The 14,687-nt window shown below is 44.9% G+C and overlaps 1 protein-coding gene across 3 annotated transcripts in view; it reads left to right on the top strand.

Moving 5' to 3' along the window:
- samd4a (sterile alpha motif domain containing 4A) overlaps window positions 1-14,687 on the top strand; it is a 67,730-nt gene that overhangs the window by 40,130 nt on the left and 12,913 nt on the right. Inside the window, exons 4-10 of one of the 3 annotated variants that reach the window (XM_072688997.1) lie at window positions 7,977-8,237; window positions 8,807-8,916; window positions 9,592-9,678; window positions 11,906-12,137; window positions 12,251-12,336; window positions 13,060-13,178; window positions 14,356-14,566. In XM_072688997.1, the coding sequence (XP_072545098.1) occupies window positions 7,977-8,237; window positions 8,807-8,916; window positions 9,592-9,678; window positions 11,906-12,137; window positions 12,251-12,336; window positions 13,060-13,178; window positions 14,356-14,566 (1,106 nt within the window). Of the gene's footprint in view, window positions 1-7,976; window positions 8,238-8,806; window positions 8,917-9,591; window positions 9,679-11,905; window positions 12,138-12,250; window positions 12,337-13,059; window positions 13,179-14,352; window positions 14,567-14,687 lie in introns of all 3 variants that reach the window. The other 2 variants (XM_072688996.1, XM_072688998.1) reach the window with 2 other exon arrangements.

The raw sequence follows: 14,687 nt of genomic DNA, 5'->3' as shown, positions 1-14,687 counted from the left end.
CCATGCTAAATGTCCACATTGTCACGCAAAAACCTTGTGTCTCCATTAATGTTCTGATGAACGGGCCAATGGAAATGCTCCATGTTGTCTGCTTGCCATCAGCAGCCGGAGTCGGAGGGTGCACAATTGGCCTTAGGCTCTCTCAGGGGCGGGTTGATGCCACAGCTGTTGTATCGCCGCTGGGGGGGCCGTGCTTTGCTGAGAACGATAGGCAGTGGCTGGAGGGGACATGTGCTATTCTTCACCCTCCCAGTGTCGGGGGGATTGCTAGCGATAGGGGGTGTTCACATTGAGGTTGGGGTTTGGGTAACTGGCCTTCCAAAAAAAAAAAAAAAGATCAGCCATAACATTAATTACTAATAACTAATCAATAAATATCCGCTAATATCTGAGTGGACTCCACAAGACCTCTGAAGGTCTACCTAAGACTAACGTCAGCAGCAGTCCTGTAGATTGTAAGGTGGGCGGGGCCTCCATGAGCATCAATGAGCCTTAGGTGCCCATGACCCTGCTGTTGCTTCACCGGCCGTCCTTCCTTGGAGCACTTTTGGAAGGTTCTGACCCCCCCCAAGACCTGCTTGCTGATGTTCTGGAGATGTTCTGACCTAGTCATTGTCTAAAACCTCACAGTTTGGTTCTTGTCAAAGTGTCTCAGAGCACCTTCATCACCTTCAAGAACTGACTTCCTGGCTAATATGTCGATCCACCCCTTGACAGACAGGAGCCACTGGAACCTGATCGGAACACCGATGGTGTTCACTTCACCTGGCCGTGGTTTTAATGTTATGGCTGATCGTTGTTGGATCTTGTCTCTTGATTTATCTGGATAAGTAAGAAACTCTGATTATATGTGAAGTGAGTCCCGGGACTCTGAGGCTGCTCGTGTCAGTCATAGTTCAGATTTCAGATAAGCCAGACAGGGCGAGTCAGCAGTTGTGTTATGTCCGCTCTGGGTGAACAAAGAATGTAGCCACCCTGTAGCGCAGCGTTCACGCTCGGACAGTGACATAACTCTGACCCAGGCCTTATAGTCTACATGCAGTACATGACACAGGACGAGCAGTGAGGCCTTAACTGACTTCATTTGGAATAACGGATTTGAGCATATATATATATATAATGTGTGTACATTTAATATTTTATATACGATATTTGGACAAAAGTATTGGGACACCTGCTCATTCATCGATTCTTATAAAATCAAGGGTATTAAAAAGAGTTTCTCCTGCTTTTCTTAGAGTAACTAGGGTTCTCTACTGTCCAGAGAAGAACAAGGCTTTCTACTAGATTTTGGAGCAGAGCATTGCTGTGAGGATTTGATTGCAGTCAGCGATAAGACAGTTAGTGAGGTCAGGTCGATGTTGGATGATCATCACCTCCCCAGTCACATTTCGTACATTTTACAGGTTCAAATCTGCATTTCAGACACCAGATAATAAAATACCTATAAACACAAGTCTGTTATGGAGGAGCAGAGTCTGAGTCTGAGATGATTTATCTAATATTACTGTACAGGTTTTGAATTTTTTGCGACTTGCAAGGGTTAAAGCAGCCAGTCAGCGGAGGGAGAAACGTGTGAGGAATGAGTGGCCAGCGTGTGGAAAGGGAAGGGTCTGTAACAAAGATATTGCGATTGAACATATCTGTGGTTAGAGGAGGATATTTCCAGCTTAGAATGCAAGGGTCTTTTTTTCCTGATGAAGGAGACAGCTGAAGATATAAATAAGGGCCCATTTAAAGCTCTGCTCCACAAGATCCTCTTTATTTTTGACTGCTTGGAAACTTCGAAACTTCGAAACTTTATGATTCGGCAGGTTTGTGGGCCTGCAGAGAGTGTTCAGGCCGAGTGTTCAGTGTTTGGGCCGATTGGTTTGGACCACAGGTTCTTTTGGGTTGTTTTCTGAGGAGGGAGGAGCTTTAGTTTCAGGGTTTGACATTATGGCAACTGTTCTTCTGTCCTTCTGTCCTTCTGATGTTTCACAATTCTAAATTAGCTCAAGCATCCCTGCTACACAACAACAGCATGGACCTGCATAGCGGGTCACCAGTATAAACCAGCATTTGCTGTATTTTCAGCACTGGTATCCTGGTCAGCCAGCTGAACATTGGCACTGGACCAGCTTAAACCATTATCTGGGTTTTTTTGAGCATAAACCATCATAAACCAGTATAAACCAGCATGTGTTGTGTTTGGAATACTGGTATGCTGGTCAACCAGCTTTACACCAGCGCTGGTCCAGTTTAAACCATTATTTGTTTTGTTAGGAAATGGGTATGCTGGTGACCAGCACCCCGCCATCATGAACAATCATAAACCAGTATAAACCAGCATGTGTTGTGTTTGGAATACTGGTATGCTGGTCAACCAGCTTTACACCAGCGCTGGTCCAGTTTAAACCATTATTCGTTTTTTTCTTTGAAAGCTGGTATGCTGGTGACCAGTACCACGCCAGCATAAACCATCACAAACCATCATAAACCAGTATAAACCAGCATGTGTTGTGTTTGGATCACCGGTATGCTGGTCAACCAGCTTTACACCAGCGCTGGTCTAGTTTAAACCATTATTTGTTTTTTTTTGTTTTTTTTAACTGGTATGCTGGTGACCAGTACCACGCCAGCATAAACCATCACAAACCAGTATAAACCAGCATGTGATGTGTTTAAAAAACTAGTATGCTGGTCAACCAGCTTAATACCAGCGCTGGTCCAGTTGAAACCATTTGTTGTTTTGTTAGGTGAACCAGCACCCCACCATCATGAACCATCATAAACCAGTATAAACCAGCATCTGTTGTGTTTTGAACACTGGTATGCTGATGAACCAGCATTCCACCATAATGAGTCACCCCTAAACCAGAGCAAACCAGGATTTGGTGTGTTTGAACACTGGTATGTTGGTCTACCAGGACCGCCTCACTATGAACCATCATAAACTAGCCTAGAGCAGCATGGTCTTCAGGTTCGGGAGTAGTATAGTCGATAGTATAGTCTGTATAGAAGCCTGAAGATCATTTGGATGTTTCTATGGGCTGTTGGAGGGAATGTTTAATCATGAAAATAAAGAAATAATGAATTAAAGATATTAAAAAATGTTTTAATATTTATAACGCACATATCTGCATTTTTCATAAATGTGGACTCCACATGGATCAGATATTAATAAACTGTATTATTAGAAAATCATTATCACACATCAGCTTCAATATCAGTGAAATCTAAACTTGTTAAAGCAGTTGTCTGCCAATATCAATATGATTCTGATATCATTATTCATACCTAATATTGATGGTCATATTCTGTTTGTTTGATGACATCACTAACCATCCATAATTCACCTCTCTCTCCCACCACATCCACCTACCACAGAGAGCAAACACTCCCCGATACCTTCACTCACACATTTCTGCTTTACACTGACTTTAATGTTTTGACAGGAAACTTGAAAACTTTGTTTCCTTAATATGGTTTAGAGTTAATTACAGGTAGACACTCTCACTGACCACTGACTTTATGTTTATTTGGGTTAATTCTAATGTTATATAGAGTTAATTACAGGTAGACGCTCTCACTGACCACTGACTTTATGTTTATTTGGGTTTATTCTAATGTTATATAGAGTTAATTACAGATAGACGCTCTCACTGGCCACTGACTTTATGTTTATTTGGGTTAATTCTAATGTTATATAGAGTTAATTACAGGTAGACACTCTCACTGACCACTGACTTTATGTTTATTTGGGTTAATTCTAATGTTATATAGAGTTAATTACATGTAGACACTCTCACTGACCACTGACTTTATGTTTATTTGGGTTAATTCTAATGTTATATAGAGTTAATTACAGGTAGACACTCTCACTGACCACTGACTTTATGTTTATTTGGGTTTATTCTAATGTTATATAGAGTTAATTACAGGTAGACACTCTCACTGACCACTGACTTTATGTTTATTTGGGTTAATTCTAATGTTATATAGAGTTAATTACATGTAGACGCTCTCACTGACCACTGACTTTATGTTTATTTGGGTTAATTCTAATGTTATATAGAGTTAATTACAGGTAGACGCTCTCACTGACCACTGACTTTATGTGTATTTGGGTTTATTCTAATGTTATATAGAGTTAATTACAGATAGACGCTCTCACTGGCCACTGACTTTATGTTTATTTGGGTTAATTCTAATGTTATATAGAGTTAATTACAGGTAGACACTCTCACTGACCACTGACTTTATGTTTATTCGGGTTTATTCTAATGTTATATAGAGTTAATTACAGGTAGACACTCTCACTGACCACTGACTTTATGTTTATTTGGGTTAATTCTAATGTTATATAGAGTTAATTACAGGTAGACACTCTCACTGACCGCTGACTTTATGTTTATTTGGGTTTATTCTAATGTTATATAGAGTTAATTACAGGTAGACACTCTCACTGACCACTGACTTTATGTTTATTTGGGTTTATTCTAATGTTATATAGAGTTAATTACAGGTAGACACTCTCACTGACCGCTGACTTTATGTTTATTTGGGTTTATTCTAATGTTATGTAGAGTTAATTACAGGTAGACACTCTCACTGACCGCTGACTTTATGTTTATTTGGGTTGATTGTAATGTTATATAGAGTTAATTACAGGTAGACACTCTCACTGACCGCTGACTTTATGTTTATTTGGGTTGATTGTAATGTTATATAGAGTTAATTACAGGTAGACATTCTCACTGACCACTGACTTTATGTTTATTTGGGTTTATTCTAATGTTATATAGAGTTAATTACAGGTAGACACTCTCACTGACCACTGACTTTATGTTTATTTGGGTTTATTCTAATGTTATATAGAGTTAATTACAGGTAGACGTCACTGATTACTGATGTTTATGACCTGCAGTGAGTTATATTAACCATGAAAAGCATCATTTCAATTTTTAGCGTGGCATCTCATGGCCTCCTTGTCTCTCACACACACAAAAACAGACCTCCACACCCCCTCATGGTACCTCCCTAACTGAGCACCACATGCCATTCCATCTCTTCCCTTGTAAGGTATCCTTTGTGGTGTCTGTATTTAGGGGAAATGGCTAATATTTAGGGACTGGAACTTGTAATGGTAGCTGGGCACCTATTTTAAACCGGCCCGTGAAGGCCTATACATAGCCCAAACAGTTAAACCACCGCATATAGGAGCAGCAGCCCGGCCGCACACCGGTGTGTAAAGCCTTGTGTTCTCCATCCTCTCCTAACCTCCCCCTGGCCTCCTCCTTCCACCTGATCTACACACTCTCACTCTCCTCTAAGTGTTTGGACACCTGCTGGTCCAGCGTTTCTTCTGAAATCAAGGGTCTAACCCAGGAGTTTGTCCTCGTTTACTGCAGTCACTGCCTCTACTCTTCTCTGGAAAGGCTTTACTCTAGATGTTGGAACATTGCTGTGAGGGCTTGAGCCAACGAGAGCATCAGTGAGGTCAGGTACTGATGTTGGATGATTAGTTCTGCCACTCCAACTTATCCCAAAGGTACTGGATGGAGCTCCGTCATCACTCCAGAGAACGTAGATCCATTGCTCCAACACCCCAATGCTGGAGGGGCTTTATACCCCCTAGCCTAAGTTTGTGTGTGTGTGTATTTTTGTGTTTGTGTGTGTAGTGCCACACACTCTGAACTGATATCTGCTGTTGTTTGTCGACTATACATATGAATGATCTATTTTACGGTGAGGTGAATGAGCTGCTATTTGGTTTCCCATAGCCATTTCCGTGTACATTAGCGTTCTAATTAGCGCTGCTCAGTGCTGGTTTAGAACCAAGGAAGCTCTAGAACCACAGATATCGCAGATATAACCACAGATATGTTCCACTGTGAAACAGTCCCACACTGCAGACTGTTACCTTCTTCTGAGAACACTTCTTACTCCTATGAGCTGGGATTGATAGATATATATCTGTTATTGGTACCTAGAGGGCGCCAGAGAGTTCTCTGCTAGAACACAGTGGTAAAAACAAAGGATCCAAACTGGATTTGGCTTAAAGTGATATTATTGGATTATTTTTGAAATAATTTTAGCTTAAAACATCATCTTCAGGATCATGCTGATGCTCCGTCATTCCCACTCCAGGCCGGAACGCTGCTGCTGCTGCTACTGCACTATGGAGGTTTGGTGGTGGAGCTGCAGGAGGAGAACCTCTCTCCAGAACTGCTGCTGTGTAACGCTGCAGAACCCATAGAGTCATATTAGTGTAAAATCCTGTAGTGTTACTCTACCACCTCAGCCCACATGCTGCTCCACCTTCAGATCAAGCTTCTGCAGCTTCTCTCAGCTTGTCCAGAAAAGCATGTGTACAGCAGTGTAGATGTTCTGCTGATTGTAGGGGGGAGCAAAACATGGCAATTCTCACAGAATGCAGCTTTAAAATAGTCGACGGATGGATCAGATGTATCGTGACAGCCCTAGCTGGAAGTGGAAAGTCTGGCAGTTTTGCAGAACGGCCTTCGCTGTAGCGCAGGTGAACTGGAGGAGACTCCCTTTTCCCCCTCTGATGAAACAGACAGAGCCTGTGTTGGTGAATGTCGAGTGAATGTTGACACGGCAGCTGGAGCTCCAGCTCTGGAAGTGCGTCGTCATCCAGCAGCCACACAGAGGGGCTTCTTAGCGGAGTGGAAAGAAACTATGAAAGCTGCTCAGAACTGCATCTGGAGGCTCGGTTTGAGATGTGGCCTGGGGAGTGTACCGCAGAGCTGGCTTCATTAATTAGCAGCTCACTGGTTTATTTAAGGAGTTCTGGGCTTATCTTTGTAGCCTCGGGCAGTGCAGCTCAGTTCGTTCGTTCGTTCATTACCTCTGAGATAATCAATCAAGTTTGAAGTCTGAAGTTGCCGTCTTTAGTTTTACACTGGAGCCAAGAGGCTACTGTAGCTAAGCTAAGTACTGGAAGCATTTACTCCACCCGTTAGCATTCTTGCAAGCTTCATGGACACCAGTGACACACTGTGATCTATGAATTTGGACTAAAGTCCATGTTTATGGGCTTATATCAGTGTCTCATACCTATGCTATTTGGACAAAAGTATTGGGACACCTAGTTCATTGTTTCTTCCGAAATAAAGAGTATTAAAAAGAGCTGATCCTGCTTTTGTTGGAGTAACTGTCTCTACTGTCCAGAGAAGAAGAAGGGTTTCTACTAGATTTTGGAGCAGAGCATTGCTGTGAGGATTTGATTGCATTCAGCGACAAGAGCATTTAGTGAGGTCAGGATGTCGAATGAATATCACCACCCCAACCTCATCATCCCCAACCTCCACAGCTCATCCCAAAAGAACCAGCTCAATGCTGGGGAAGGGGCTTTATACCCCTCTAGCCCACGCCTGGCATTAGGCAGCACGGTGCCAATAGGTTCATGATGTTGATCCGCTCCAGAGAGTCCTATTCTATTGGCAATATGTCTCTACAGGGACTGGATAAGCTGTGTGTGTGCATTTGCACATCTGTTTCAGCAATGGGTGCGACTTAAAGTGGCTGAATGCGTTCATTAGAAGGGGTGTCCATAAATGTTTGGACATATAGGGTATGTAAGTGTCTTGCTGATAGGAGGAGCCTGGAACCCCCCTTGATGTTCTGGAGATGTTCTGACCCAGTCATTATCTAGAACATCACAGTTTGGTTCTCGTCATAGTGTCTCAGATTCTTACTCTTGTCCATTTTTCGTGCTTCATCACCTTCATCATCTTCATGAACTGACTGCTACTTCACTCGCTGCCTAATATGTAGATCCACCCCTTGACAGACAGGAGCCCTTGGAACCTGATCATCAGTGCTATTCACTTCAACTGCCAGTGGTTTTAATGTTATGGCTGATCAGTGCATATAGAGTAATTTTGGGGTATATATATAAATATAAATATATAACCCCACTTTAATTCATAATGTGTTTGTTTGTTTGTTTGTTTGTGTGCGTCTGACAGTCCTGCCTGGGAGTCAGCACAGTCCCCTGAAGCGCTCTGTATCTCTGACGCCCCCTATGAGCGGCCCCTCTAACCCTCTGGGTCACGGCTGGCTGTCCCAGGAGGACCTGCGGGGCCGGGCTGCGCCAGATCACGCACCCCTCTCGCCCCAGAGCAGCGTCGCCTCGTCCGGCAGCGGTGGCAGCGAGCACCTGGAGGACGGGTCCGGGCTGGGGGCCGCACTTCGCAGCACATTCCACGAGGAGGGGAGTGGCATGAGGGGTGAGGAGATTCTCCAGGGGTCCATGAGGGCCCTAATAAATCTGACCAAATAACACTATATGTCCAAATGTTTGTGGACACCTCTTCTAATGAATGCCTGCAGTTAATGGGCAGATGTGTTTCTGTTCTATTCAGCTGTATTGTCATTGTGCTAATACAGGGTTATACTGCGAGTCTCTGGTGCAGACTGGGGCAGTAGTGCCGTACCGTAGATATGGCCTATTGGTGTCCCAGCATTGGGTTGTTGAGCAGTGGGTTCTTCTGGAGTGATCAAGGAGCTCTATCCAATAACGGAGTGGCAGAACTAATCATGCAACATCCGTACCTGACCTCACTGATGCTCTCGCAAGGCTGAATGCAATCAAATCCTCCTTACAACAGTGTTCCAACATCTAGTGCATCTAGTATTTATTCAGTGCAGGATTAATCCCAGTGCTCCAGTGCCTGCGACTCTTTCCCATGACCCCTCTGTTATCTCAGCCACCTCTCTCCTGAGCTGAAGTGTGTGTGTGTGTGTGTGTGTGTGTGTGTGTGTGTGTTTGATGGGACTTGTGTGTGCTTGCCCGCAGATGTGCCGGCGTGGCTGAAAAGTCTTCGTCTCCACAAGTACGCCGGCCTCTTCTCCACCATGACCTACGACGAGATGATGTCGCTGACAGAGCAGCAGCTGGAGGCGCAGGTTAGCACTGTGTGTGTGTGTGTGTTGACCCTATTGGCCCTAGTGGGCTAGATGGGTATGAAGCCCCCCAGCATTGAGCTGTGGAGCAGTGGAAGAGCTGTGTTCTCTGGAATGATGGATGGTGGAGCTCCATCCAGTACCTCCATCCAGGGATGAGTTGGGGAGGTTGGGGGTGATGAGGTGGGGTGGTGATCATCATTCAACATCCTGATCTCACTAAATGCTCTTGTCGATGAATGCAATCAAATCCTCACAGCAATGCTCCTCCAAAATCTAGTAGAACGGCTTCTTCCCTGGACAGTACCAGAGACAGTTACTCCAGTTTAGCAGGATAAACGTGAAGAAACAACGAATAAGCAGGTGTCCCAATACTTTTGTCCAAAAAAAATGTAGTTAACAAGCATGCCTTAATCATCAACTGACACTGTATGACTCACTGTTATCTAGAACCATGGCTAAAAATAGACAGTTAGCATCAGGCTAATTCATAGAGGAGGCTTCTGTTGCTTGTTAGCACTTGGTGCTTCAGCCCGTGTGTGTAAACAGTGAGGCAGTGAGACAGTGAGGCAGTGAGGCGGTGAGGCGGTGTCTGGGTGGAGTTTCTGACAGCTGTGTTAAAGTGAGGCTGTATGTGAGGCAGAGAGACTCACACTGACTCTGATCTTCTCTCTGTAGAACGTCACTAAAGGAGCTCGGCACAAGATCATCATCAGCATCCAGAAACTGAAAGAGAGGCAGAACATGCTGCGCTCCCTGGAGAAGGTGTGTGTGTGTCTGTCTGTCTGTCTGTCTGTCTGTCTAAGCACTCTTTGATTCACATTAAGCAGTACAGTGAAATTCAACCTCCACATTTAACCCAGCCGTGACAGTCAACACGTACACACACACACACACACACACACACACACACACACGCACATACTAGTGATTAGAAAACACACACCCAGAGAGGTGGGCAGTCATCTCTGCACCCTGGCTGTCTCTCTGTCTGTATTTGTGTCTCTCTGTCTGTCTGTCTGTCTGTTTGTCTGTGTGCCTGTATATCTGTCTTTCTGTGTTTGTCTGTCTATCTATCTGTCTGCCCTTCTGTCTATCTATGTTTAGATTTATCTATATCTGTCTGTCTGTCTGTCTGTCTGTCTATTCATCTGCCGGTCTATTTGTCTAGATGGATAGACGGACTTACACAGATAGATAGACTGTGTTTGTGTCTGTCTGTCTGTCTGTCTGTCTGTCTATATATCTGTCTGACCGACTGTCTATCTGTCTGACTGTCTGTCTGTCTATCTATTTATCTATTCATCTGTCTGTCTGTCTGTCTGTTTAGATATATCTATATCTATCTGTCTGTCTGTCCGTCTGTCTATTCATCTGCCGGTCTATTTGTCTAGATGGATAGACGGACTTACACAGATAGATAGACTGTGTTTGTGTCTGTCTGTCTGTCTGTCTGTCTGTCTATATATCTGTCTGACCGACTGTCTATCTGTCTGACTGTCTGTCTGTCTGTCTTTCTATCTATCTATTCATTTATCTGTCTGTCTGTCTGTCTATCTATCTGTCTATCTGTCTGTCTGTCTATCTAGCTCTCTATCTATCTATCTGTCTGTATGTATGTCTGTCTGTCTATCTATCTATCTGTCTGTCTGTCTGTCTGTCTATCTATCTATCTATCTATCTATCTATCTATCTATCTATCTGTCTGTCTGTCTGTCTGTCTGTCTATCTACCTGTCTATCTATCTACCTGTCTATCTATCTATCTGTCTCTCTGTCTGTCTGTCTGTCTATCTATCTATCTATCTATCTATCTATCTATCTATCTATCTATCTGCCTGTCTGTCTGTCTATCTACCTGTCTGTCTATCTATCTATCTGTCTGTCTATCTACCTGTCTATCTATTTGTCTACCTATTTGTCTGTCTGTCTATCTAGCTGTCTGTCTCTCAGAGTTTTGAGTTGTTGACAGATTAGTTGTTTGTTTACATTTTGATGATCAGACTTGCAGACTCTGGTTTCCAGTGTAAACATGCTGAAGGCTTCGGGGGATTTGACGGTTGGCTTTTACGTTTCCGTGCTGGTGGTCTGTGCTGGTGGTCCGTGCTGTGTTTGGTGTGTGCTGACCTTTAGAATAGAAGGCCACTGAGGAGTGAGGCATACACCTGTTCGCGGGTTTAACAGTGGTGCTTTGAGACTCAGACAGAATAAAAATATGGATCTTAGACTTCGGTAAGGTCGATTTATTATTATTATAAAACCGCATGGAGAAATGTGGTCAGCGTCCGCAGTGTAAAGCTGGGAGCTGTGTTTACCGTGTGATCTGTGCTCCACCTGCGTCTCCAGAGTCGGATTTCACACTGACCTTTTGTTCAGACCTGAGTTTAAGTCTGATTAATAGATCAGATCCATTCAGGTTTAGGTTTTAATGTGTGTGTGTGTGTGTGTGAAGCTCAGCTGAGCTGCTGGGAGGTAAACATGTGTGTATTTTTGGGTTGAACCTCGTCAGCATGTCATTTTCCACCTCAGGCAGAAATATCCCAACACCTGACTGCAGCTCATCCTCAGTTTATAGACCAGCTAAAATAATGAAACCACAGAGCGCAGCCTTCCACAAACACACACACACACACACACTCATCATTCATCAGCTCTCTCTACCCTCTCTCTCTCTCACTGACACTGACCAACTGGAAACCAGAAAGTTTGTCCATGAGTTTGTCCATGATGGCCCACATATGGATGCCCGCCAGTGTCTCACCAGGGTCAGTGATAGGACCAGGAGGTGTCAAACATGAGCCCCATCTGGGTTGTACACTGCATAAGGGTCCTAGACGGGACCCATTTGAGATTAGGGTGGGCTGCAATGATGGGGCCCATTCGGGAAGCCTGACTCAGTCCACCTGGAACCCCCCTAGCCCACTTTCCACCAATGTGAGCCCCACATGTGCCTGCTGGCTGGGTCTCTCCTTATATTCTCTTTTCTCTTTTAGGACGTGTTGGAGGGGGGTAATCTCCGCGCCCCGTTGCAGGAGCTCCACCAGATCATCCTGACGCCCATTAAAACCTTCAGTGTGGAGGATTCCTCACAGCGCCCCCTGCTGAGCGCCGAGGGGAAGAGCAGCCTGGCTGGATCTCACCTGGGTGGTGGGGAGGCGGAGTCCAGCACCTCACTCATCGCTGAGGGGGACATCCCCGCTCAGTTCACACGAGTCATGGGAAAAGGTACACACACACACACACTTTCTCCTATACGTAAATATAGCAACAGCTAAAGAGATATATGGCCAAAAGTATTCAGACACCTAATAAATGACGCAGTTTGTGTTTTTTTGCAGTTTGCACACAGCTCCTCGTCTCCCGGCCAGACGAGGAGAACATCAGCTCCTACCTGCAGCTCATCGATAAGTGCCTAATCCATGAGGTGAGTGCAGAGGCCCTTCATTCAGGATTCCTGATCTCATTGACCTGTTAGTTGCAGACAGAAACTCTGCATTCTGCATAGAATACACACACACGATTTGGACAAAAGTATTGGGACACCTGCTCAGTTATTGTTTCTTCTGAAATCAAGGATATTAAAAAGGTTTCTCCTGCTTTTCTCCTGTTGGAGTAACTGTCTCCACTAGATTTTGGAGGAGCACTGCTGTGAGGATTTGATTGCATTAGTGTTAGTGAGGTCAGGATGTTGGGTGGTCACCACCCCACCTCATCCCCAACTCCCTGTCTCATCATAAAAGTACTGGATGGAGCTCCACCATCCATCATTCCAGAGCACACAGCACTTCCACTGCTCCTCAATGCCGGGGGGGGTCTTTATACCCCTCTGCTAGCCCACGCCTGGCATTAGGCAGCAAGTTCATGTTCTGTTCATCTGCTCCAGATAGTCTTATTCTATTGGCAGTACTTCTCTACAGGGACTAGAGTACAACAACAAAAAAACACACACAACAAAAAAAAGGAGCCGAATGCATTCATTAGAAGGGGTGTCCACAAATATTTGGACAGTTAGTGTATGGATGTAGGATTGCACGGATATATTTTTAATATATTATCTATATATAAGTTATAGATATTCAGTAGATTTTATGTATTTATGTATAAATTATTCAGCTTCAGTGTTTATAAATGATCCCATCACTCTTAGGCTTTCACGGAGACGCAGAAGAAGAGATTGTTGTCATGGAAACAGCAGGTGCAGAAGCTCTTTCGCTCGTTCCCACGGAAAACCCTCCTGGACATGGCAGGATACCGTCAGCAAAGGAGGTAGAGTTCACTAGCCCGGACTGCACACAGGTGTTCACCAGCGTTCACTCGGACTCATCTACAGCTCAGCTGGTCTGTAACTAACGGAGAGTCTCTCAGAGCCTCGCCGATGTTGACATTAGGGCTGTGTATTGGCAAGAGCCTGGCGATACGACGTGTATCACGATACAGCGGCCACGATTCCATATATCACGATACTCTAAGCGAGATGATTGCGTTTATTTTTTATCAAATATAAGGAAAACTGTCATAGGCCTCTTTATCACTGCAGGGCCAAATGGTTACTAAGGCTGGACCGTGCCGTTCCGCGCTGGTACGGACCCGTTAGAACCGGGTAGTACACACATGCCGCCTCGCTAATTTACTGAGGCTCTAATTCATCTGTTAGCATCATCAAACCACGCCGATGAGGCCGTTTTATAGAGCCTCAGTGAGGTTTGACATGAGTGTTTGATGACTTTGCCATTCGGTTAGCGCAATGCTAACAGATAGCTATAGCCGTGGTCCGGGGATCAGTTCCAGCCCAGCTGATACACGTCAACTTTCAATACAGAGACCCGCAAAGGTAGCGCTAGTTTCTACTAGTGAGTTGTGCTAAGGCCGCAGTAGCGATGTTGGACGAGCCCGGCAGCTGAGCCGTGCTAATGGGGCCATGATCTGAGCAACTGAACCCTGCTAATGCCATGGTAGCAATGTTAATTGAGACCAGTATCCGGGCCATGCTAATGCCATGGTAGCAATGTTAATTGAGGCCAGTATCCGGGCCATGCTAATGCCATGGTAGCAGTGTTATTGAGCCCTGTAGCCAGGCCATGCTAACGCCATCGTAGCAATGTTATTGAGCCCTGTAGCCGGGCCATGCTAACGCCATGGTAACAATGTTAATTGAACCCAGTAGCCTGTTAGAAATGACTGGACCTGGTTCATAGGCCGTGAGGAACTGCTGGGCCATGTTTTTCTGTTCCAACTGATCAGAATCTGAAACTGGATGATGAATAGTGTGACGCTAACTTTTTGCCAAATTGCCCACCCTTATCCTAAAGCCTCCTTTTCACTGTGGCAAGCCTAAGCATGACCAGTCCCTCAAGGTTTCCCTTATTTGTAATGATCTTATGTGGGTGGTATGTGACTGTGCTTTTCTGTGTGTGTGTGTGTGTGTGTGTGTATGTTGTAGTAGCCGTGGGTTTGGTCAGTCTAACTCCCTCCCTAGTGCGGGTTGTGTGGGCAGTGGGGTGTCCGGCAGGAGGAACCTGAGGCAGTTCCCCGTCCCGTCCCGCAGCCTCCCTGTGCAGCGCCTTGGCCTACTGGGCACCGCGGGGCTGCTTGGACACACACACACACCCCGCAGCTCCAGCAGCACACCAACCAGCCTCAAACAAGGCAGACAGGTGGGTCTCATGCAAGCACACACACACACACACACACACACATACACACAGTGTGTGTCATCAAAACCAGCTTTACTTGGTTCTGCAAAAAGAGCCAATATGGACAAAACTATGGGTTTAA

This window comes from Salminus brasiliensis, chromosome 10 (genome assembly GCF_030463535.1).
Source record: "Salminus brasiliensis chromosome 10, fSalBra1.hap2, whole genome shotgun sequence".
Taxonomy (NCBI): Eukaryota; Metazoa; Chordata; class Actinopteri; order Characiformes; family Bryconidae; genus Salminus; species Salminus brasiliensis.
The sequence above is the reverse complement of the archived record's forward strand: the minus strand, read 5'-3'. Positions and strand labels throughout refer to the sequence as shown.